The 26896-nt window shown below is 35.4% G+C and overlaps 2 protein-coding genes across 4 annotated transcripts in view; both read left to right on the top strand.

Moving 5' to 3' along the window:
* LOC127529986 (tyrosine-protein kinase BTK-like) overlaps positions 1-26896 on the top strand; it is a 143594-nt gene that overhangs the window by 14594 nt on the left and 102104 nt on the right.
* Positions 1-26896, top strand: part of btk (Bruton agammaglobulinemia tyrosine kinase) — a 91137-nt gene that overhangs the window by 43969 nt on the left and 20272 nt on the right. For all 3 annotated transcript variants that reach the window (XM_028815920.2, XM_028815921.2, XM_051935461.1), the window contains 8 exons: positions 3181-3309; positions 6617-6678; positions 6769-6962; positions 17044-17106; positions 21617-21671; positions 22523-22602; positions 24135-24259; positions 25052-25120. In XM_028815920.2, coding sequence (XP_028671753.1) covers positions 3181-3309; positions 6617-6678; positions 6769-6962; positions 17044-17106; positions 21617-21671; positions 22523-22602; positions 24135-24259; positions 25052-25120 — 777 coding nt within the window. The remainder of the gene's footprint in view (positions 1-3180; positions 3310-6616; positions 6679-6768; positions 6963-17043; positions 17107-21616; positions 21672-22522; positions 22603-24134; positions 24260-25051; positions 25121-26896) is intronic.

Here is a 26896-nt window from a genome sequence, read left to right as displayed (position 1 = left end):
GTTACGATGAAATCAAGCCATTCAGCCCTCTGTAGACTGTCAATCTGAATTCACCAAATTTTTGCAAAAGATCCTGAAGTCAAGGCTTAAATGTCTCTAAAGTAGTACTGTCTATTAAATGGATTAGAATTTTGTAAAATTTAATCAATCTAGTCTTCTGTGTAGAAAAACTTCTTAACCTTAGCATGAAATTTATCTTTAATAAACATCTGTCTTTCACATTAGATTTTAAGTGAAGAACTAATTTTATAGTAATGTCTGGTATTAATTGAATTATTAAATTAATAAATTCAAACTTTGTATAACACTCCAGATGAGTCTTTGCTAGTACATTTATAGCTCAAAAACAATCACCTTTGATTTGAACTCCACACAATACAGCACCTTATTAGCCTTGTAAATCACTCTTGAACACCTTTAGGATGTGGGCAATGATGAGTCCTGTTCTTCTAAGTACTTGTCAAGGATGAGATGTCCATCCATCCATTTTCCAACCCGCTGAATCCGAACACAGGGTCACGGGGGTCTGCTGGAGCCAATCCCAGCCAACACAGGGCACAAGGCAGGAAACAATCCTGGGCAGGGTGCCAACCCACCGCAGGACACACACAAACACACCCACACACCAAGCACACACTAGGGCCAATTTAGAATCGCCAATCCACCTAACCTGCATGTCTTTGGACTGTGGGAGGAAACCAGAGCGCCCGGAGGAAACCCACGCAGACACGGGGAGAACATGCAAACTCCACGCAGGGAGAACCCGGGAATCGAACCCAGGTCCCCAGATCTCCCAACTGCGAGGCAGCAGCGCTACCCACTGCGCCACCGTGCCGCCCCAGGATGAGATGTCTCAAATGTAAATTATATCTGTAATGACTTTATATCAACTTTATATCTACTGCTCTTTGCAAAAAACTCCTTCTCAAAGAAAATTTTTCTTTTTTTATGTTTTTAATTCCAAAGATTTCCCAAATGAGTTCTGGTTATTTCAGCATATTCAAAATTCAACATTTTGTTGTTTTTTGATTTTGCTGTATCTTTGTCTTCTCGACACTGAGCCAATTATCAGATATGCTTAATAATTTGTATTTTTTTTTTCTGGTAACTCTTGGATCACCCTAGCCCAAAATAAATGACTTTTATTTATCAAACAAGATAGAGGGTGACAATTTATCAAATCAGACATTTACATTTGCTGCTTCTCTTGTCCCAACCTCATGAATTCTAGGTGCCCTATCTATAGTGTCTGCTTTGTTTTGCTCTTTTGCTACCTGCTTTTTTGACTGTTATTTCTCTCTAACACATATAATGATAGTAGAGAAGTCCATAAAATCTTATTGTGTATGACTCAGAGGTCCCCAGTCCAAAATTTTCTTTATGATTAACTTACACAGTTGCAAATGTTTTCAAATTAGCTGTTCTACTATTTGATACCTTGCAATACTTCCATTTAAGTGACACCTGTTTATAACAGTGCAAGAAACCTTGGCAAGCAAATAAAATAAAATGAGTAAGAAGTATAAAGTCTGAATGGGCTCCTTGGAACTAAATACTTAGAGGGTAATACTCTTTTTGAATTTTACATAAACGTAATAAATAGTACTATAAGCTAATTTATGTCTTTTGATTGTAAGAGGTGACAAAATCCATAAAGGAAACCTACAGCAACAGTACATTAATTCTGCTAAGATATGCTCGCTGAGATTCAATTCTGGTACCCAAGCAGAGTACAGTCGCAGTACAGTGCATATTAATGTGTAAAGCATTTCACTCCTTCATTTATTTATACAGTATTCTGAAAATCCACTTGTCCAGTTTGAGCTTCTGGGAATTGAGAGGCTATTTTGATAGCAACAGTCATAAGGCAGACACCAACAGAATTCAAATTGAGTGAAGGGTGTTCTCAAACTCATTAATTTCTGTATTTACACCAAAGACATAAAAATACTTCTCAGCCAGTCATGCAATGTATTGTCTATTCTAGTGTTGCTTCTTTACGTGCATTCAATGCTTCTCTACATCCTAGAATTAGGTTAAGTGGGTCTGGAGATAGATGGATGAAAGATCTAAATATTAGTGTGGTGTGGTGGGTCTGTAGTTACCAGTGCCACTTCCAAACTGGATTCAACGTTATCTATGAGGAGATTCTCTCTATGTGTGATTTTTCCTGCAGTGCCCCAAAGACTAGCATATTGAATAAGTGCAGATTATTGCATATTAAACAGTGCTCTTAATTTGGAAAGTGCAGTTTTTATATTTTATTTCTAATACAATCCACAGTATAAAACATTTCCTAATAAGTATAACTGTAGTTAATGCTGCCCATTAGATGTGTTGCTTTTTGCATAACATTTGAATTGCTAAACCAAATTGGATTATTCAAACTAGTGTTGGATACAGCAATTCCCAGGGTTATTCAAATAACAAGATAAATAAATACAAAATGAATGTTTGAACTGATTAAAGTTCAGTACGGTGAATAAATAAAAAGCAGTATTTAGCGACTGCCTGAGACCTCACATATTATCCATTAAGTAACTTCTCTATTGTAGGTCCCATGTGACCCTTGTGTAAAACGTGTCCTGTACACCCAGGTCTCTGAAGTCTCCTTACTGCACACAGTTTTGGCGCAATTAAATAACAAATTATTGTTCAGACTTGTTAAGTCTTGTAAGAATTTAAAAATAGAATAATTCAAAGCAAACTTTTTATCTTTGGCATATAGAGGTGCGTATCTGGTCTAGGTTTGGTTTCTCTAATGTGGCTGGGAAATTTTTCATGTGGAGTTTGTATGTCATTTACGTCTGCATAGTTTTTCCTCTAGGTTGTTTTCATTCCACTTCCCCAAAGATATGCCAGTCATTTTAATTTATCAATTCCAAATTTCCCCTTGTATGAGTATTATTGTGGGTGGTTGTTGTAAATGGGCCCTATGAAGTACTGGTATCTTGTCCAGGGCTGTTACATCTCTTGTGCCTAGTGCTGCAAAGATAGTCTACAACTCCCTATGACCCTAAATTGGATTAAGAGGGTTTAAAAATGAGAAGAGATGAAGTAAATGAATTTCCATGCTTTTTAATCAAGTAATAACAAATATTACTATATGTTACTAATAACAAGATATAGCTAATAACATAAATATTACATTATAAATGATGTTTTTTTTTCTTTTGGCAGTGGTCAGATTTAACAAAGACCTAGCTCAGAAATATCATCCATGGTTCTGGGTGGATGGCAAGTGGCTTTGTTGTCAGCAAGAAAGTAAACAGGCAATGGGTTGCCGTAAAATTGAACCAAAGAACTCAGGTAGGTCATTCTTTTATTAGTCAATTGAAGAATTACAGTTGTTAGGTAAAACAATATGCATCAAAATAGAGTGACAGGGATCAGTATGTATTATCAATAAGTGCTCACAACAGAAATATTCAGTAGGCCACACCATAAGGAAGGCTTACTTTATAAATAGTTTCTAACAAGTAATGCATTCAAACAGTACATTCTTTAAGATGAACATTTGACAGCAGCCTTAAGGACAGTGGCAGCATAAATTAAAAAACTGATTAAAATTATTTTGTTTGTATAATGTACTCCAAGCTTTCATCATCTGATTTGATTTTTTTGATTTTTGATTTGATATCTTACAAACTATTACATATTGCCTCCTCATTCAACTTCTCAAGCTTGGAAAAAAATCCTTATGAGAGGACTGGGGCTAATCATTGGATTATTCAGGAAGCTAATACTGTATGTGCATTGTGGAACTACAGCTGCCTTTACTTTATTCCTCAGAAGGAGTGGAGCATTGAGATAATGACCATTGCAACAGCACTCAACAATTAAGAAGAACTGAATGAAAATAATTTGATTCTGGACAAAAATTAAGACATAGCAAAATAAAATTATATTATGCATTATGTTAAGTATATATTCATGTACATTGTAAGAATAGCGCTATATAGCGCCAACCCGACACAGACTGGACACAAGAGGCACGTGTAAAATTAAATAAACTTTTATTTTTCTTCAGCTGGAGGGCATGTCTTCCCTGTGAACCCTCCAGCCACAACACAGTCCCACAAGCACTTAATATACACAGCACACTCTCTTCTTCGTCGTCCTCCACCACTCCTCGCCAAGCTTTGTCCTCCTCCCACCCAACTCTGGCCACTGAGTGGTGGTTGCTGGCTCCTTTTATGGTTCACCCAGAAGTGCTCCAGGTGCTTGATCCCTGATCCCTGACTTCCGGCTTGCCTTCCGGGTGTGATGAACAGGTTGCCCATATGGGCTCAGGAGTCCCAAACACAGCACCCCCTGGCGGTGCCTGCGGGACCCAACAGGGCTGCACCCAACTCCAATTCCCAGGATGCCCTGCGGAAACCCGAGGCACTGTTCCACCCCAGGGAGGCGCCCATCTAGCATCCAGGGGGAGGTATTGCAGTGTCCATGGCTGCTCCCCCTGAATATATTGTGCAGGGGCATCCTGGCTGGGTAAGGATGCCAACCGCCTGTCACAACATCCATCCATTCATCAAGGATTTTTTCACCCATTTATATTGGTGAGGGTTGGAAATGTTACAGTGCACATGTCCTTTGCATGTTGGTGTTTTTTGTTGAATAAAAAATAGAAAGTAAAGTCTCTTAAGAATCACTTGAAATTAACTGTGTCAAATCTTAGGATCAAAAGAGGAAAAGGTTATTGTTAATTATGTTTTTACATATTCAATAAGGATTATTTTTGAACATAAGTGTAAATAAAGCGCAGTGTAGATAATATGTGTAAGTTCATGGATAACAATATGCAAAACCAGGGCATAATTCTAGGCTGAGACATTGAAAGGTAAAAGGAAAATAGACACAAATATATTTCACATGCAGAGATGCAAGAATTTTCTAAAATCATTTTCTTCCTCACTTTTCGGGCCCCTGTCACACATTATTTACTGTATATCAGTCCCTTTTCCCAGCTATCTGCTTGTTTATGCATTCATGTTCTCCAATCTTCTTGGTTAAAGTCAATTGCTACAAATGCTAGGAAAAGCAATTGGACACATGACAAAACAGTTTTTTTGTTTGTTGTTACATTTAACACTTTGCTAGAAAATACAGTCAAAACTTAAGTGACCGAATTAACACAGAATACTTTATCTTTGATTATGTGGTAATTTAAGAATGTATTTTGCATAATGATGAAAAAAGTAATTAGAAATTGGATTGTGTTAAAATAAACACAGCAACAGAAGTACAATCCAACAATGGTCTAGCTCTTTAAATTGATCAGTGAATTCTCCACATTTTTCAGTAAGTTGCTAAACTGTATTGTAGGATTTCATAATTCTGGCACAGTTTCAATCTTTCTGTTTTCAGTAGGCATTTCATGACTGTAACATCTTAGTTAATAGTTTATTTGTAAAGTATGCAAAGGCACCAAGAATTAGAAGAACAAGTGGTTAATTTATCTGGTAGTGTTATAGCTGGTAAGAGCATAAAATATATTGCCATACACAAAAGGACTAAGAGCTATGTAGCTGGGTTTTTGAAGCAGGTATGACAGAATGTTATTTGTCTTTGTTTTCTGTTTGTTTATAATATCTGGGTCCTTCCTTTTGTATGCAGTGGTGAAGGCCATACAGCTTCTGTTTTTTTCCTGTGTGTCTCTAGTTGTCACTTTGTTAAGTAATACTGCCTCACAAATCTAGAGATCCTGGTTTGAATGTTGTACTTGATTGGTCAGTCAGTTGGTCACTGTATGTCTGGATTTTGCATGTATTCCCTGATAGTCCCTGTGTCTTTATGGGTTTTTCTCTGGTACCATGGTTGTTTGCTCACATCTTAAAGATATGTGCCTTGGGTTAATTGATCATTCATAACTGTCCCCATGTGAGAGTGTGCATGGCTGCATTTTCCCACAACTCTGGATTTAATTAATGAAGTTCAGAATATTATATGATGTCACTTAGGTCTACAGTAGCACAATAAGTAGCAATAAGGACTTATAAAACCTGGATCCTGGTATAATTCTTGGCTGGAAATGACTTCTTTGGAAGATGACATCTGTGAATGTAAATTTGATGAGTTCTTTGAATATTTAATATATAAATTTATCTCCAGGAACTGTAATTTCTTCCTACAATTCAAAGATCTATTTTTAAGTTGATTTGTTTTTATTCTCCAGTGCCACAACAGCTCCAGTCCCCACAAACACAAGTTACTGCCTTGTGCCCATTGTTATATTATAAACTCTAGCTCCCTGCAGCCCTGATCAGGAAGAAATAGATATATAAAACATACAGATGAAATGATTTCCAGTTCTATTGAATGTTGTGGCTAGAGTGTGATTTTAGACTACTTTACCAGTAAATCACTCATGACTTGAGAAGGAAAAAAGATGAACTTGAAGCCAGAAACTTGCTAATCTAACTTCAGCTACTGACTAAGTAAGCATATATGCCAATGGTTGTATAAAGTATATGTAAGTCTTTATAAGAAATTGTATTGTAGAATGTGCTCACCATTTAACACTATCTAAAAAAAGAGTTTTATAAAATCCGTCTAACTTTTGTGTAGACAAACAGACATGGTACTAAAATAAAAAAGATTTTTTTTTTTAATCTAGCATTCACACATTCACGCCGGATATCAAGAAAGCCTCTGCCTCCAACCCCACTAGAAAGAGAGGTATCTATCACTCTTTCTTTGCTAATTTTGGGAAATATTGGTATATAACTCTTATAATTCTGATTTACTTTACTTATTTATACAAAACAGGAAAAAATTCTGAGACCCTTACCACCAGAGCCAACATCTCAAGTATTGCCCCCTCTTGCCACAGAGGAATCAGTAATAGCCATTTATGACTACAGCTCCAACTCTGCACTTGACTTGCAACTTATCAAAGGGGATCAATATACGGTATTAGAAAAGCCTGATGCAAACTGGTGGAAAGCAAGAAACAAATATGGGTAAGTGAAACAAATTGAAATAAAATATTTACATAGTTGAAGCTTAATTAGGACTGCATCATATTATAATATAGTATAGCTTCTGTAACTTCTGTGAAGGAAAGGTCATGCACTGAATACCAATTTGATTATGAAGTGAATATACAGGTATAAAAATTATAAATGTGACCTTTGTTAATAATTTACATTATGGCTGTAATAACTGAAAGCCTTTACACACAAATCCTACAAAGCAGCTTCAACTGTGAACATTGTACCTGTGTCACAATAATTTATTGGGTTGTTTTTATTTCCTAAACTGCCATGTGGTGGTGCACACTGTGAAAAGTTCTATATGAAATACTGATAGGCAAGCTATATTCTTAGAAACAGACGTATGTTTTCATCACCTTCTTTTTTAAAATTTTGTTGAGCCCAAAGATCGTGATCAGCAACACAATCAATAGAACACTTCCAAATGAGAGTTAAGATGCCTTAAATCTTAATCACATTTAAAGCCCCACCCCACTCAATTTGGAGAGCTATGTGAGCAAAAGGAGAATTATAAAGTAGTTATCCACATGAAAACTAGAAACTGTGGTGAAAGAATTAAAGAAGAGACTGGCTGACTGGCTTATTGTTGAACACTATTAATACATTTTTGTTAATTTCTGAAAAACCTTTGCACCATTCTTTGTAAAGAAAAAGTCATTATTTTTTACATTTAACACAACATTTTCCCTAAAAAGGCAAAATATTCAGATTAAATTTGCACCTGAAAGCATACTCTTACTTGGCAAATATGTGTTTGTTGCTAAAACCTGAATTCATACTTTTTCAGAAAGGTTTCATTGTATCATTTTTCAATAACTGACAGTTACTCTGAGCCTGTGATAGAAGCTCTTACACTTTTTGCTAATTGCTCTCCTTTCTCTTTTTTTAAAAGAGCCTACCTAGGTGACTAATTTCTTTGAAATATCTGTGATGATTTGTTTTGTATTTGAGATGCATGGGTTATTCTGCTTAGAAAAGCAAGGCAAGCAATTTGCAACATGTGGACTCCAGTATGAATAAAAAGTATTAATTTAACACATATAAAACAATGCTTTATTGATCAAAAAAGAGAAATGCCCACTTCTTCCAGCAGCAACATAGAAAATAAAATACACAAAGACATAAGGCAAAACAGCAAAAACAAAGTACAAACCAGTACTGAAGTACAGAATCCAGAACTATACACATAGTATACACTGTAGACATTTAAAGTATATTTGAAAAAACAACAGAAACCATATAAAGTGCTGACATCTGAAAAGGACTCTACTGTAAGGAAATATCATAAGAAGGTGAGTTTGTTGAAGTACAAGGTTGGCAGCACCAATGCATCCTCCTCTATGCTGATTGTTAAGAATTCAGGAATCCATTTTGTCTGTTAGAAAATGTTTTGTGCCTAGAATCATTTGTTTTCAATTTATGAAAATGTTAAACTTAATAGGTTTAATAAATTTGAATTGTATTTTTGTTTGAGAAGGTTTTTACCACTGCTGGATCCTCCCTTTGTCTTTATCTGGAAGCCAGTTTTATTATTTCTTATTTTGGTGTTACTGAATGTTTTTGCCGATTCATTTGGATTTGCCTTTGAGATTTGTGTATGCTAAGGAATACATTTTAGGCAAATTGTTTTTTGCTCTTTTCAGTATTTTACTCTGTTTATCTTATTTTGTTTAATACATTCTTCCTTTACAAAGATTTTATATTGCCCAATTGCCCATCTGTTAAACAAGCCAGGGGTTTGTAGTTATACCCTCTTTTGCAGGGCATTTTTGATATATTTTGGGACATTTCTTTATATTTTGAAATGTTAAGCAGCCATGTAATTGTCCGAGGAAAGCTGGACCAGATGTGCCTCATCTGGGATGAATTGTGAATGCACTGGCTTGCCTTTGTGAGTCTACAGTGCATCCGGAAAGTATTCACAGAGCATCACTTTTTCCACATTTTGTTATGTTACAGCCTTACTCTAAAATGGATTAAATTCATTTTTTTCCTCAGAATTCTACACACAACACCCCATAATAACAACGTGAAAAAGTTTACTTGAGATTTTTGCAAATTAATTAAAAACGAGCTGTATATACCCGGCGTTGCCCGGGGCAGAAGTAACCTAATCGGTCAAACACTTACATATATACCAAAGTAAACCTAAGTCAAACAGTTACATAAATACAAAAGCAAACCTAATCGATCAAACAGCTTCATATATACAGAAGCGAACCTAATTGGTCAAACAGTTATGCATGTGCAGAATGATTTTACAAACATTATGCGTGTTAACAATCATTAAAAAGAAAAGATTGAGGAACTGTTCTTCTATATGTGATGAAGCCACTAATCAGACAGATTTTTTTCAGGACCCAGCTGTTTCATAACTAAACTACTGCCACCCCAAAGTAATGCCTAATAGTGGTTTTTGGGGTAGCTGTGGAATAAAAAGGGTGTTTTTTAGTCAGTAAGAATCTGACACTACCCTTCAGTACGGGCTGAAGGGTGCCTATGTAAGGTTTTACATCCTTCCCGTATGGAAAAAAAAACATACTAAACTTTTTTTTCATCATTACACATAATCTCAGTCAAATGGAAGTACGCATTGTCAATTTATTTTTATCTAATTTTTACTTTTTCACAAAGCCATCCCATGCCAATTTGTATGAATAAACTTTTGCTAGAGAGTTAGCAAAAGTTTATTCATGCACATATTTTAATACGGATAATCTATCTCTAATCAAGGTTCTCATTTTCATTCTAATTTAAAATAATAATAGATACTCATTTTTTTCTTCTGTTTTAGAAAAACCAATCTATGCCACCTACGTCTTCGTCAAGTCAGCTTCATCCAGCTTCATCACATATAGAAGAAGAGTTCCTCAATCTTTTCTTTTTAATGATTGTTAACACGCATAATCTTTGTAAAATTATTCTGCACATGCATAACTGTTTGACCAATTAGGTTCGCTTCTGTATATATGAAGCTGTTTGATCGATTAGGTTTGCTTTTGTATTTATGTAACTGTTTGACCAATTAGGTTTGCTTATGTATATAGATTAGCTGTTTGTCCGATTAGGTTCGCTTCTGTATATATGAAGCTGTTTGTCCGATTAGGTTCGGTTTTTTTATATATGTAACTGTTTGACGGATTAGGTTTACTTTGGTATATATGTAAGTGTTTGACCGATTAGGTTACTTCTGCCCCGGGCAACGCCGGGTATATACAGCTCGTATATATATATATATATATATATAGCAAAATACCCGCGCTTCGCAGCGGAGAAGTAGTGTGTTAAAGAGGTTATGAAAAAAAAAGGAAACATTTTAAAAATAACGTAACATGATTGTCAATGTAATTGTGTTGTCATTGTTATAACTGTTGCTGTCTTTTATATATATATATATATATATATATATATATATATAGATATATATATATATATATATATATAATATACACACACACATAAACATTTATATACATATACATATATATACATATCTACATATACACATGTACATATATATATACACACACATACATAAACACACACATAAGACTTACTGAGTGAAACGGGCTTTCTTTGACAATCATGTTACGTTATTTTTAAAATGTTTCCTTTTTTTTCATAACCTCTTTAACACACTACTTCTCCGCTGCGAAGCGCGGGTATTTTGCTAGTATATATATATATATATATATATATATATATATATATATATATATATATATATATATATATACACATATACACACATACATGCAGTTTTAATAACACAGAAATCAATATAAACATTAACATCATTATCATATGAGAATATGAAGTAATATATAAGAAGCACATTTCATATAAATATAAATTATTAAACAGTAAAATCTTCTTCTGTAATTTGCTACCGTGGCAATTTGTGTGTCTGTCCAGGATTTTAAATGACCTGTAGCTCGCAAACCGTTGCACCTATACACTTGAAATGTGGTACACATATAGTACGTCACGTCTACTATCCGCTTTATGGGTGATGATTGTTTTAGTCTTTTTATGTTTATTTTATTTTATTGTACAATCAAGTCCTATCTGCGCACAGCAGGGCAGCCGTGGGCGGATGTGTATGGTGTATTCACTCGATGTTATCGTGCATTGCGCTGTCAGTGGTATTTTGATAAAAGAATTTGAACAACATATAAGAAGCGTATAAATTATTAAACAGTAAAACATTAACATTTAAGAAGTAAAGTTACATTAAGTACTACTGCTGTGCCTTCGGGTATACCTCATTTTTTGTTTGCCCATTACATGCTTAAATGTATACATTTTTTGGTGCACCTACCCGAGAACACGCGACATATAACCGAGCGTGGGAGAAGCATGGATTTTAAACACGCGTTGAGTTGATGTGCTGGTCTCCCTCGTGAAATAACTGGTAATGTTTGACTAAAATCTACAGCGAGTAAAACGACATTAGCTCCTATTTTTTTTTTTACGATCTCTGAGATGTTGCTTTTTTCGGTTCAAGGCTTCATAAGCTCTTTTATGTTGTATGGTGTACTTATCCCAAACCATCATCTTTGAATGTTGCAACACTTTCGCCTTGTATGTAGATCGGGGTAATTACATTCATTGCATTCCTAGTCTGAATCACAATGTGATTGTATGGGTGGTTACCTGGCACTGTAGGGTTGCCACCCGTCCTTTAAAATACGGAATCGTGCCGCGTTTGAGAATGAAATTGCGCGTCCCGTTTTGAATCAATACTGGACGGGATTTATCCCGTATTTTTTTTATCATTTTTTTTTTAAAGCAGCGTCTCATGCAAATCATCCCACACGCATTTTATGAAGATGCCTCCTTTCCTACTTTTGATTGGGTAATACTTGATGTCATCGTTAGTTTGATTGGTGTTTTTAACTGTCCAGTGAGTAGGGCGTGTCTTTCAACGGAATGAAAAAAAGGCCCACCCGACGACCCTCCCATTCCATTTTTATATATATAGATAAAAAAATTGAGAAAGCACATGTACATAAGTATTCACAGCCTTTGCCATGAAGCTCAAAATTGAGCTCAGGTGCATCCTGTTTCCCCTGATCATCCTTGAGATGTTTCTGCAGCTTAATTGTAGTCCACCTGTGGTAAATTCAGTTGACTGGACATGATTTGGAAAGGCACACACATGTCTATATAAGGTCCCACAGTTGACAGTTCATGTCAGAGCACAAACCAAGCATGAAGTCAAATTAATTGTCTGTAGACCTCAGAGACAGGATTGCCTCGAGGCACAAATCTGGGGAAGGTTACAGAAGAATTTCTGCTGCTTTGAAGGTCCCAATGAGCACAGTGGCCTCCATCATCCGTAAGTGGAAGAAGTTCGAAACCACCAGGCCTCTTCCTAGAGCTGGCCGGCCATCTAAACTGAGCGATCGGGGGAGAAGGGTCTTAGTCAGGGAGGTGACCAAGAACCCGATGGTCACTCTGTCAGAGCTCCAGAGGTCATCTGTGGAGAGAGGAGAACCTTCCAGAAGGACAACCATCTCTGCAGCAATCCACCAATCAGGCCTGTATGGTAGAGTGGCCAGACGGAAGCCACTCCTTAGTAAAAGGCACATGGCAGCCCACCTGGAGTTTGCCAGAAGGCACCTGAAGGACTCTCAGACCATGAGAAAGAAAATTCTCTGGTCTGATGAGACAAAGATTGAACTCTTTGGTGTGAATGCCGGGCGTCACGTTTGGAGGAAACCTGGCACCATCCCTACAGTGAAGCATGATGGTGGCAGCATCATGCTGTGGGGATGTTTTTCAGCGGCAGGAACTGGGAGACAAGTCCGGATAAAGGGAAAGATGACTGCAGCAATGTACAGAGACATCCTGGATGAAAACCTGCTCCAGAGTGCTCTTGACCTCAGACTGGGGCGACGGTTCATCTTTCAGCAGGACAACGACCCTAAGCACACAGCCAAGATATCAAAGGAGTGGCTTCAGGACAACTCTGTGAATGTCCTTGAGTGGCCCAGCCAGAGCCCAGACTTGAATCCGATTGAATATCACTGGAGAAATCTTAAAATGGCTGTGCACCGACGCTTCCCATCCAACCTGATGGAGCTTGAGAGGTGCTGCAAAAAGGAATGGGCGAAACTGGCCAAGGATAGGTGTGCCAAGCTTGTGGCATCATAGTCAACAAGACTTGAGGCTGTAATTGCTGCCAAAGGTGCATCGACAAAGTATTGAGCAAAGGCTGTGAATACTTATGTACATGTGATATCTCAGTTTTTTTATTTTTAATAAATTTGCAAAAACCCGAAGTAAAATTTTTTCACGTTGTCATTATGGGGTGTTGTGTGCAGAATTCTGAGGAAAAAAATGAATTTAATCCATTTTGGAATAAGGCTGTAACATAACAAAATGTGGAAAAAGTGATGTGCTGTGAATACTTTCTGGATGCACTGTATATATATATATATATATATATATATATATATATACTGTCTATACATGTTTTAAATCCAATACTGGAGTTAAATAAATTTATGTAAAGTATTATGAAGTAACCATGACATCATTGTTTAATAATCAATTCAGTCAAAGCATGTAAATAAGCTCAATATGAGTCACTCTGTTGTTCCAAAGATGGATAAAAAACAAATGATGGATACCTGCTGTAAAAGAAAACCACACTTTTCTAATGAAAAGTTTGTTCTTTTAGATGATAAAAGGGTGTTATTGTTTTCTAAGGTAGATGGCAACCTTTCCACGGTAGGAGTGATTAAAAGTGGGATGAGGCAGTGAAGAAAATAAGTACCTACACATGACCATCTGCCTTTACTGTCTTTTCAGACACACAGACACCATCTGGGCAGCTGGAGGCAATCTCTAAATTGTAGAGATATTCAATATATATAATCTACATAAAATATTAATGAAAAAAGTTATTTTTTATGCTAAAAAGGAAATAATGTTAAAGACACAATGTTTCAGCTGTATAGCCTTCATCATGTTTGCCTCAGATGTGGTCATCAGGTGGGCAACACCTGATGAAGGCCATACAGATGAAATGTGATTTTTAACCCTTTTCATTTTCAGTGTGTAATAACCTTTAACTTTTTTTTCTTTGCCAGTACACTCTGACACTTCCCTACAGTAACTCTATATAATCTATATTCATTATGCGTTTAAGACATTCCCACACTTCTTCAGACAGTTTGTGACATGTTTATTTATAAAATGTATAGGGAAGAGCTCATTTTCAACCTCCATCCCTTCTTACTTGTCCTCACTGGACAAACTTGTCCTCACTGGGCAGAGGTACATCTGCTCTCACAGCAATGTTGTGTAGCATCACACACACAACTACAGTGCAACACAACTGAAATGAAAATCTGATGCCACTGGATAATTATGAAGACAGCAGAAGTGGTATCTGGGAGGTAGTTACAGGTTTTAACAGGTATTCATGAAGGAGATACCCACTGTCACCCAGTAGCCATCTATTACCAAACTCATTATTTCTTTTGTTCTGACACACTGCCGAATTGGCTCAGATGAAGGCATTGTGTGTTTTCCCAGGCCACTTTGCCACAATATCTCTAAAAAGTCATTGGTGACAGATTAGTAGTTGTAATTTTACTAATATTAAGGACATGAATGTACTGTCATCTGTCTGGTGATCACTGTCTTTTGCTAAGGTTGGTATAATATTTAGCCAATTGTAAAAGCAATTATCAATGAATGGGCTAGGGAATACATACTGTCATTAGGAAAGATTTAAAGGTCACTTTAGTAACAATAGTTTTGGGAACCCTTTTAAATTAACCATAAATCTTAAAGCAATACTTCACACACAAAAAAATTACATGTTGGTAACCCCATGTAGTTTGTAATGGAGAGAGAAATGGTTCAGATTTATAAAGTTTTTGCACACACAAAAAGAGGTGGAAAATGAACAAATTCAGCTTTCCACGCAAGCATCAGGATTTATAAAAGAAAACTTGACAGGAGAATGTGCATATACTTATGGCAACTCTGATCCACACATCTGCAGCATTTTGGAGAAACTGGGAAACGATGACACCTTTGTTCAAACAAGGAAATGGCCAAACCAGTGAAATCACAACTCACGTGTATGATAATTCATATCATCAAGCCATTATTATAATGTGCATACTTGTGACAAAAATATAAAACCTCAGAAGTGATAAATATGATATATAGGCTATTTAAATAAAGTTCCCTTTTAAGAGGACCAATGCTGTTTATTTGCACTGAAAAACTTTTTTGTTTTTTTCATGAGTTTATATTGGCTACCTGTTGTCACTTTTCAGGGAACTAGCTGATAGATAGGTCAGGAGTATCTCAGCCAAGCTTTACTCTATCATGCCTGCTGTGCTGGAAGCCATTAACTGACCAGTGAATCGCTTCAGTTTTTGTACAGTGTGAGTGCACATACATAAAATCTAACATGTTTTTGCCAACATAATAACACAATTTGCAACAGTGTTTGGTCTTCCTAATGTAATCGGAGCACTTTATTTCACTCATATTACAATAACAGCACCTAGCAAGAATGACATTTCTTTTGTTAACTGTAAGCAGTTTATTTCCATTAACATACAAGTCATCTATGATACCAATATGAGATTGACAATCATCAGACTACTTTGGCATAATGCCACATAAAAAGGCATCTCCGGTTATAGATGCCATTGACAGACTGAAATCAGAGAGCATAAATATGCTTTTTCTTCCTCCCGTTACACACACACTGTGCTGTTGACTGGCAATCAGCTTTGTTGCCAGAGCAGCAGCAGCAGTAATCATTCAATATATTTGCACCTGTTGGTGGCGCTCACGCTTAGGCTACCAATAAAGGATCTTTGCATGCATCTAATTAGGAGATGAAAATTTCTGTCTTGCACTACTGGATGGATCATATAGGAGGCTGTTCTGCCAACCAATGGAGGTCTGCAGCATTGTGATTGTATTTATTCAATGTTAATTTGCATGGACCATATATGGTTGTTTCAAGGTGGCTCTCATCTGTTTGTCAAGAGTATTGACTTCAATTCAAATGCACAACACTAAGGGGTTTTTCCAGAATTAAGTGTTAATGATGTTTTAGAAAACAAATATATCCATCTTGCATATTTTGACTGTATCAGTCGATAAAGATCACATGGATTATCTAACATGAGTTACATGAGAGTGCTTTTCTTTTTTCTATGGATGTTTTTCACATTGCTTGCTGTTGTACAGAATATGTCATCATTACATTCCATTATACTATAAACTGTTTTCTCTCATTCTGCATGAAACATAAGATTACATTTTTTCAAATGACCACTACAAATCACATGGGGTAAATCACATATGAAAATATTAGCATTTTTTGGTGGAGTATACCTTTAAGATGGAATTAACAATATTCTTAGCAATACTATGCTTTCAGGAAACTTACTTTGGATCCATCATTTTAATTAAAAATTTAAAGTAAATTTTAAGCTAGTATTGGTGCAATTTTCAGTATCATATCTCCTGAAACTAACATTTTCTGATTTCTGCTATGCATAACAGAGGAAACTATAATTTTGAGTATCAGGATTTGTTGTATATTAAGCTTACATTTGAAGAGTAGAGGACTTGTCTAGAAATTAATATTCATCCTTTAGTTTTAGTTATCCATGACCGGAATTCACTTTGTTTTTTTTGTAGGAGTTTTCAATTTATGTAGTTTACTTATTTACTTAATTAATTAGTTAAGGTGTTGGAACAATATTATAAATTGTATGTTACTCTCCTGCCTGTATGAAAGAAGTGGACTGATTCACAGAATATCTGCCACAAATTCCAAAAAACATAATTTTATAAAGCATTCTCAATATAAGACAAGTGCATCTTCTATCCATACATTTACCCAAACCACCGTTAAGTGCACTGGGTGCAGCTGAATACAAATTAAATTAAAGTATGTGATAAGTTAGGAAAGCAGCATGGCATGTAAGCAGATGAACCTTTTTGTTTCATTGCAATAACCTGTTTAGTTATTTATTTATCTTTTTTTGTTTTGCAGGCAGGAAGGGTTTATTCCAAGCAATTATGTGACTGAGGCTGGAAATGAATTTGATGGCTATGAGTAAGTTTATGCTGACCTACATAGAACTAAATGCAGAAAACAAAATTGTGTTTGCAAGTGCCATCATGCTATAAGTGAGCACCCAGCAGCATGTGGGATTATTTTAAGATACGGTACAAACCACATTAGAAAAAATTACAGTCTTGAGAGGAGAAGGTCAAAAACCTGAGAGCACTGTGAAACATAAGTCTATGATGAAGAAAAAATGTTATTTTTCAGCGCTTTTCTAATTATTTGTATGAAATATTTCACTAGCAGATCAATGTTAAGAATCCCATGTGACTCACAGATTAATCTTAAGGGTAATCATTTTACACTTTGTTGTTTTTAATTGCTTGTATATCACCCTACAATGACAATCAAAAAGTTTTTTGCATTGGTAAATAACATCATTAAAACACAACAAAATATGTAATACATATTAGTATTATCAGGGAAAGGTCTATAGTCTTTAGCACTCTTAATATTTGCAACCTTCATGTTGATCAGATACAGTACCTACTGTATGTTTCATAATGATTAAGAATGCTCTGAATAAAGAAACCAAAAGATTTTATTTTTACCTATGATCCAGGAAACAATATGCAAGCGTTAAATGGTTAAAGTAGTCCAACTTCAAAAAATCCATCTGCTCAAGATAGGTTGTGCAAATAATTCCGTAAATAACCTGTAGTGATACAGACAACTTGCAGAATTATACTTATTTTCACTCTAATCACGAACTGGATTAAGTGGGTTTGACAATGTTATTTTACATTAAGTTGTGAAATTGCCACAAACCAGATTCAAATTCTTTTGCCTTTGAAAGTAATTTCTAAAGCTGTGGAGCTTTAGCTAACCACAGTGAAATACATGGTCCTGAAAACAACAAGATATTGAATAACAGTGAATTTTCAGGTAAACTCCCTAGGGAGTGGAAGTTATATAAAGTTAAAAAGAAGTTATAAAACATTCTGAAACAGCACCAATGGTCGCAAATATGCAAACACATCTGCAATAGAACTGCCCATGAAGACTGAATGGTCGAGTCAAAGTCCAGGCTTCAGCCCTGTAAGAGTTTTATAACAGGACCTGATATCAGTGATTCATGCTGGAAACCTTAAAATGTCACAAGATAATACATTTTAACTTGGAGCAATGGGCCAAAACTTCATCATGGAGATGTGAGAGACTAATTAATGAAACTTTGCACTGATTATATTGGGAATAATTATTTTTCACCCAGGAACACTTGATTACATTGTGTATGAAATAAATTAAATAATTGCCATTAGGTATTACTAGTACTTAAATAAAATAAATGATACAACCCATAAGAATGAATTAAGTTCCTATTAACTAAACTCATTTTTGAAAATTCTAATGGTTATAACAGTGAGTCCAATGTTATGGTCAGATGCCCAGGGAGGTGAGGAAAATACAAATTCCAGCCAGCAAGATGCTAGGGAAAGTAAACTTCCTGGGGATCTAAGCCCAAAAGACAACCCAGCACCCACTGAGCATTCTTGCCATGTGCTAAAGTAAATTAGAAAAATTGTGAGGAGAACAGGCCATTCAGCCTAACAAGCATATTCATTTTATTCACCTAGATCGTCCAAAATAATATCAAGTTGAGATCTAAAGGTCCCTAATATCCAACTGTCCACCATACAATTTGGTAATATATTCCATGTAGTCTTTTGCATGAAGAAAAACTTTCTAATATTTGTTCGAAATCTGCCCTTAACAAGTTTCCAGCTATGTCCACATGTTCTTGTTGTAGAATTTATTTTAAAGTAACTATTGGGATTCACAATACTAATTCTTTTAATAATTTTTAACACTTCTATCATGTTATCTATTAATCTCTGTTTGCTTAAACTGAAAAGGTTCAACTCCCAGTTCCAGATTCAGATAGTCACTCTTCTCTGGGCTTTCTGTCTCTAGTACTGCTATGCCATTTTTGCAATATGGAGACCAAAAATGAACACAATACTGCAGGTGAAGCCTTAATAGTACATTAAATAACCTAATCATGACCTCCCTTGACTTGTACTCTACACATCCATCCATCCATCCATGAATCCATCCGTTTTCCTAAACCATTTATCCAGAGCAGTTTTAAATTTCAGACATCCTATTGCATATTCATTGCTAATATCTCTACTTACTATGTGTAATACCTTACATTTACTTACATTAAATAGGATTTGCCACATATCTGCCCAAGTCTGAATGCTATCGAAGTTCTGCTGTATCAGTTTAGCTGATTCAGCATTATTTTCCCTTCCATCTAGTTTGGTCTCATTTGCAGACTTAATCAGCTTGATTATTGATTGATAAAATTCCTGTCCAGGTCATTTTTGTATATTAAAAAGAATATTGACCTCAACACTGATCCCTAAGAGACACCACTTTTAACAATGCCCAATTGTAAAAGATTCCTCTCTCCATAACTCTTTGTTTCTTTGTTTACACTAATTTTGTACCCACTTAAACGTATTGCCCTGAATTCCCACTTCTTTTAATTTGATGCCTAGCCTCTTATGTTGTATCTTATAAAAGCTTTCTGACAATCAAGGTGAATAATAATGTACTTTTCATTTAATTCAAGCATATTAGTGAAACATTATTTCCCCAGTCTGAATTGATGTTAGTTGCTAAAAAACACTTGTTCTAGACATATACTGCTCAATCTTTTATTTAATAATTGCTTCCTGTAATTCACATGTGATGCATGTTAAGCTTACTGGCCTGTAGTTACTCTGTTCAACTCAATCACCTTTTTCATACAATGGATCTTTAAGAATTTTCCCAGTGTGCAGCGATTTTTTGAGAAATATATTGACATCGGTTTATATATGTACTCACTAACTTCCTTAAGCACTCAGGAATAAATGTTGTGTTCATGGTGATGTGTTAAATTTCAGCCTGTTTAATCCAAACAGTACTTCTACCTCAACAATTTCCGAATCACTAAGTACCTCCTTAGTACCCCTTGCTACTTTTGGAAGGTTATTCACCTCTTCAAATGTATAATGTAGTTCATTTTTGCTCTGATGCACTGTCCCAGAAAAATAAATGTAGTGGATTTCATCACAAGTTGAAGCGTCTACCTTACTTCCAAATTAAACATAGTAAAAAGTTGGTTTTTAGGAGTTTTTTAAAAATGTTCTGCAATATTAGCCTGGTATATTTCAATCAGTAATGTTTTGGTGCATAACAGTAAAAGGTTGACTCTCCACTTCCAGAAATAAGCAAACCAGTATCTGGGAATCTAAGATAAGACTGGGAATGTAAGGGGCGAACACTCCAAAATATAAGAAAGTGTAGGAATGTTCAGAGCTGTATAGGAAATTAAGAGTATCCTAAATCAATTCTAAAGGACAAAGACAAAAAATTTTATAATTCTAAGACAAGTGATATGTGCTCTGATTCTCCTTTACTGGTTAAGATACTTGCTGCTGCCTTTTGAACTAACTGTAACCAGTAAATGTCTGACTTAGGAGTGTTAGGAGTGCATTATGGTAATTTGATCAGCTAAAAACAGAAGAATGAATTAATTATTCAGCATCATGTAAAGTCATAAGTGATCTAACTTTTGCGATCTTTCTTAAAAGAAAAAAGCAGTTTAGTAATGTGGTTAATATGTGCCTTCAAATTTAGATTTGAGTTCATAATAATGCCTACATTCTTCATTTCTGGCTTGATTTGTAAAGCCAGGTGATCAACTTTATTTCTAAAACTCTTACTTGACTAAACAAATAAAATTTTAATTTTTTCCCTTTTATGGCTGTTTGACTTTGGTACTTCATTGCGTGTTTCCAAAATAATTTGGCCTAAAAGGAAGATTTAGATTGAAAATAGCAGTGGGCTCAGAATTGATCCTTGCGGTACACCCTATACAATATCATGAACCTCTGATTTACAATTACCACAACTAACAAAGAAAGGAACTTAATGACATTTAAAGCATGATTAATATGTTAAATATAATGAGTAATAATAAATTAACATAATAATATTAATAGACATAATCATCATAATTAATCCAAACTGAAAAATCAGCAGGGGTGGCACGGTGGTGCAGTGGTAGCGTTGCTGCCTCGCAGTTAGGAGACCTGGGTTCACTTCCCGGGTCCTCCCTGCGTGGAGTTTGCATGTTCTCCCCGTGTCTGCGTGGGTTTCCTCCCACAGTCCAAAGACATGCAGGTTAGGAGCATTGGCAAAATTGTCCCTAGTGTGTGCTTGGTGTGTGGGTGTGTGTGCCCTACAGTGGGTTGGCGCCCTGCCTGGGATTTGTTCCTGCCTTGCGCCCAGTGTTAGGACTAACTGAAAAATCAGCAAAAAAGGCAAAGAAAAGGAACATAAACATAAGCCAGGGAAGGAATACTGGCCAAAACATAATATATGATACTTCAACATATATTGAAAAAAGTAGCCATCTTGTATCTAACACATAAAAGATGTGTTTCATGTGTTTCTAACACATAAAAGAGTGTTTCATTTTTGTGTATTTCTCTTCCTCTAGCTGGTACTGTAAAGGGATGTCAAGAAATCAAGCTGAGAGCCTTCTAAAAAAAGAGGTAAGTAATGAATAACAAAGAATACAGCCCTAGTTGTCTTCTTTTTAAGTTAAAAAAAAACAGTTGTATAAATCATCTTATTTGACTGGTGTAACACAGTGTAACAAATAACAACAGAAGTTGTTGAGATTGTTGCTGTTTTGTTGTGGAACCACAACATAATCTGTCAGAGTACAGAAATTTTCATTATGGTAACTGCTGGTGGTCAGCTGTGAACCCACGATCGCTGGATTACAAAAGCAATCAGAGGCAGATCATTTTATACCGTGAGCTAACAGAAGAACTCCTACACTCATGCATGCAAGGACTTGCCTTTAACCACTGCAAATAGAGCACTTCCTAGTGACGTAAACTAAAATAAGCTCTCTCTCTTACATGCTCAGCCCCCATTTTTTGCGCAACTGCAATACAAATCCTATTCTGTATTATCATGGAAGTACACCTGTTAATAATCTGTCCAGTGTCTTTTGAATGACAAAATTAATCAAACTTACCAGGTTTAAATGACAGATAAAGTTCTGTACTCTACATTGAACAAATCCAAGACCTTTTTCGTCTTTGTTTGCTGAAACTGTAGTTGGTTATTTTGTCTTGACTAGTAATTCAGTCCCTAAGACATATATGTACTGCAAGCAGTTTATATTACAAGTCCTTGAAATTGTTGTACACATCACATGCAATGTTTATGTGAGAGTGTTTGACTTGTATCGGGTGGTGCAATTTTTATTTCAGTCATGCATGTTTTAACATCTGATTATTTTTCCAGGTTTCTTATTTTCTCATGAGTATACAACAAACTTCAGAATTGTTCTGATGTTTTTTAAATGTGATGCCTGTTTTTATACTTTCAGAATAAAGATGGGGGATTTTTAGTTCGGGAATCCAGTAAACCAGGGAAATTCACAGTTTCATTGTACACTAAAGTTACTGGGTAAGTTATATCTACATATTTCTTTCCCATTTTTTATTTGCTTAAAATAAAATACAGATGTGTTGGTTTTCTTCTCTAAACTAAATTGCCAAATCCAAAACATAACAGCTAAGCACTTTCCACTGAATTAAAAACAGACTGACACATACAGTATCATGGAAACGTTGACAGGCTTAGCACATCACCAATACCAAGGCTGCTTTAGAAAACAACAAACATTGCTATATTTAGGTAGGATGCAAGCAGAAAGCCTAAAACCTTCTATGAACTGAGGCAATCTGCTGGGCTGATAAGAAGTTGCTGGGGCAGAAAAGGCATGGAGGTAAAACAGAACAATGACGTAATGGGATAGGTCATTAGGAAAGGAGAAAAAGCCAGGAGACTTCTCCAAGACCCGAAGTCACAGGAAGGTACTCATACTAGGAAATATGATTCATATGTTACATATTATTAAGGACAAAGAGCATGGGAGCTATCAGTTGTGCCAAGCCCTGTAGTTAATAATTGGGGTAAGTGATGGTAGGATTCCCATATGCTGCCACCAAACCTTAATGCTTCAGATTGTATTCTTGACAGTGGAATTAATTTTTAAGATTGCATTTGAATAAACCTCTGTAATGGTATTAGATAGATAGATAGATAGATAGATAGATAGATAGATAGATAGATAGATAGATAGATAGATAGATAGATAGATAGATAGATAGATAGATAGATAGATAGATAGATAGATAGATAGATAGATAGATACTTTATTGATCAAGATGGTATTAAGGCTGTTTCCTATCAGTGAGCTTGAAGTCATAAGGCAAGGGGTACAAGGATCTGGACAGATATGTAAGAGGGAAAGGAAAACAGATTTGGAAGTGGGCAGGAGTGTTTCTTGCCTGATGTTCTGTGTTTTGATGTTGCACAAGTGCTTGAGCCATACCATCTATTAGTTAAGAACCAAAGCCTGTTAAGTCAAGACCAATGGGACAGCTAGATTTTGTTTTCTGCTTATTTAATTTAATATTTTGTGTTCTGATTGTTCTTCCCTTGTGCTTTTATTTAATAAACAACTGATTTTATAATTATCTGGACTGTAGCACTTTTTTCCAGGTTAGGGAGGCACACAGATGCTGCCCCATCACCAACTCGCACCACAACCCTTTAAAGTTATTGTAGTCAGGAGAGTTAAAAGAGTCTAATTGTTTGTTATAATATTCTTAGAGTCAGAGCCGCACATTTGTTAAATAAATGTATTGTGCATGGCTGGAAGTGTATAATGTCCTTGGTGTTATGTTTACTGGTTCAGTGCTCAACCACTGAAACCATGCTCATTTCCATTTATTTTCTGCTGAAATGATAGGGCATAAGTTTGTTCAAATAAAAGAGACTTAGAAATGTCAAGAATAGCAGTGGAAGCAACAAAAAAAAAAAACAATAATGACATTTTGGTGACTTAGCTAGACTGATGATCATGATTATATTTATTAGCAAAGGCCAAATGTGTCAAGATTAAGAGATCACACTATTTTAATTTTTCCTAGGGAGCCTGGAACCTGCAGGCATTACAACATTTGCACCGCACCACAAGGCCAATTTTATCTAGCAGAGAAACACTTTTTTGAGAGCATTCCAGAGCTTATCAACTATCACCAGCATAATTCTGCAGGTAAGATTTAAAGTTGATCACTGTTTGTTGTTTTAAGAGAAAATCCACTACACTAGATTTGTTGTGATTCATTTTGATGTTCTCTGATCACTAGTTATAAACATTTTAGAACTAAATAAATCATTATTTTATTTAGTTCATTTTACACCAAGCAATATCACATGGATCTATACAGCGCACACATTATAAATGCAATATAACTTGCAAGATTATGAGGTAGGTAGTACAAAAAGAGAACTGCAAAACTACATAAATAAGGAAAACCTAAACACAGTGATATATAATGTGCTGAATACATATTACTCTGGTCGGCTGGCACCCTGCCCAGGGTTTGTTTCCTGCCTTGTGCCCTGTGTTGGCTGGGATTGGCTCCAGCAGACCCCCGTGACCCTGTAGTTAGGATATAGTGGGTTGGATAATGGATGGATGAATACATATTAAGAATCCAATGATATTAATAAATAGTTAATACAGTAATATACAGTAAGCATAAACAGTGTAAAGTCACAAAACAAATGTTAAAAAATATTTAAAGGTGGATATTCATCCTCAAGTTAAATGTTATGACTAACAAACCTAGGGAGAAAATATAAAAAATATGAGCTCTTTAGATCGATCCTTACATGTTTTTTCAGACTCAGTATAATACAAAGTACTGTAAAGAGTTCCAAAGAATAATAAAAACTGTAGTGTTAATGATTCAAACAAGTCAACACACTCACATCTCTGAATTAGCAAAAGAGAAACTTGGAAACTGATACCAAAAACTTTCAACTGTTCTTTGTTTTTCAGGGCTGGTAAGCCGTCTGAAGTACATTGTGTCCAATAAAAATCTCAGAGCACCAGCTAGACTAGGATATGGTAAGGCTTCAATAGGATTTTATGTCAAATACATTTATGACGTGTTCACTTTTCTGTGTATAGTCTCCTGAAAAGTCAAATCCTGAACAAAGGGAACAAAATTGTTTGTATTTTGTGGTATATTTCCTAAAACTTGATGAATAGGCACAATAATGTTACCTATACTGTATATCAGTCTATTGGCTTGTATCATTAGCTGCACATCACATATGGCTTTAGTTGCTGTCCTTAAACAGTTTTTATCATATTTGTATGCCCTTTACAGGCTTTAAGTTAATAAAATATATAACATAAAAATGGCATAAATGTATGATGCATTTATCAGACTGGCTCTTTGCCCACTTAAACCTCGCACATTTGATAACATTCTCATGCAGTAACTGGCACAAATTATACATTCTTTCTTTTTTCCAAAAACAGTTTCCAGATAGAATGGGTCTCATTATTTTAAGATAGATAAAGATAATGTGTGTACTAGAAATACAGAGCAAGAATAATTATTCAAAATTTACTCAGTATTCCTTCTACTAAGGTGAAAACATAGCATTTCAGTCTGAATTCAGACAATTTTCCAATGCTGACAAAATAAGCACATTTAACTAGTAAAACAATTTAGAGTAAAGAAAAATGTTTCAACAGAACAAAGAACATACAGAGCATTTGTGTGCAGTAATGTTACTCACTATGAAATAAGAAAAATAAATCATACATAATGTTTTATTTTCTTAGTAACTGAGACTGATAACACAGCAAACATACAGAGAAGAGCTGAAAAATGTGAAAGAGCAAATTCTGTAACTGGGCTCAGGTTATAAAGGTGAGATGATGGCACCATTCCCCAGTAAAGTTAGAATGCATGAATTCAGTCCTTTTAGCTCAGGATTGTGCCATATAGGAAAAGCTGTTGCATATGCTGATATCTGCATTCTAGACAGATTCAGGTAATAGGGACTAGTACCTGAAATCCATTAGAATGGCACAGAAAAGAAACTGTTCCTTATTATACATTCTTTAGCTACTTTCTAAAAGGTGAAGTGGTTCACTGAATTTTGGTTAATGCTTGAATACCCCCAGTAGTCTACAGCTTTAAGAATTGTTCATCTTTCTTTTGGTCTTCATTATTAAGACTCCTGCTTTGTTTTCTCAATATGAAACTTGGTTTCAGATTTGGCATCAGTAACAGGACTGATTTATTGGCTATGAGCTCTCACTTGGTTTTTGAAATACTTTTCATCTCATGATCTCCATTTATAAGAAAATATTACTGTCTAATAACATGAATTTATTTGTATTTACTGTTTGCATTCTTTCTTTATCACTTTGTACATGACATCATTATATCTTGCCATGCTTAGAGCCTTCAGATGCATTACTATCATTGTAATGTTGTCGCACGTGTGTCAATTTATTGCATACTAGAAGCCATGTAATTTAAGAGGCTGCAATATCTCATCTGAACTTTATCTAAAAAAGAATGGCAAATCTCTTTGCAAGAAAAACTAATAAAAGTATGTTTTTTTAAGGTTTACAATCAAGCCCTTTCTGTTTTGCATTCTAACCTTGTCTACAAGTGAATCTATTACAACTAAACTACTAGACATATGCAGTTTTAATGTTTGCATAAACATAGCCTTAAATAGGGTGATATGATCAATCACACCTTGGGGATATGATATGAATATGAGTGATTCAAAGGGCACAAAGTCACCAAATTAAATTTACATTTGAAAGGATCCAGCCATCATTTCAATACCATCCCTAAACTCATTCAAAGTA

Source organism: Erpetoichthys calabaricus, chromosome 12 (genome assembly GCF_900747795.2).
Source record: "Erpetoichthys calabaricus chromosome 12, fErpCal1.3, whole genome shotgun sequence".
Lineage (NCBI taxonomy): Eukaryota > Metazoa > Chordata > Cladistia > Polypteriformes > Polypteridae > Erpetoichthys > Erpetoichthys calabaricus.
Note: the sequence above shows the minus strand (reverse complement) of the source record. Positions and strands in the feature narration are given on the sequence as shown.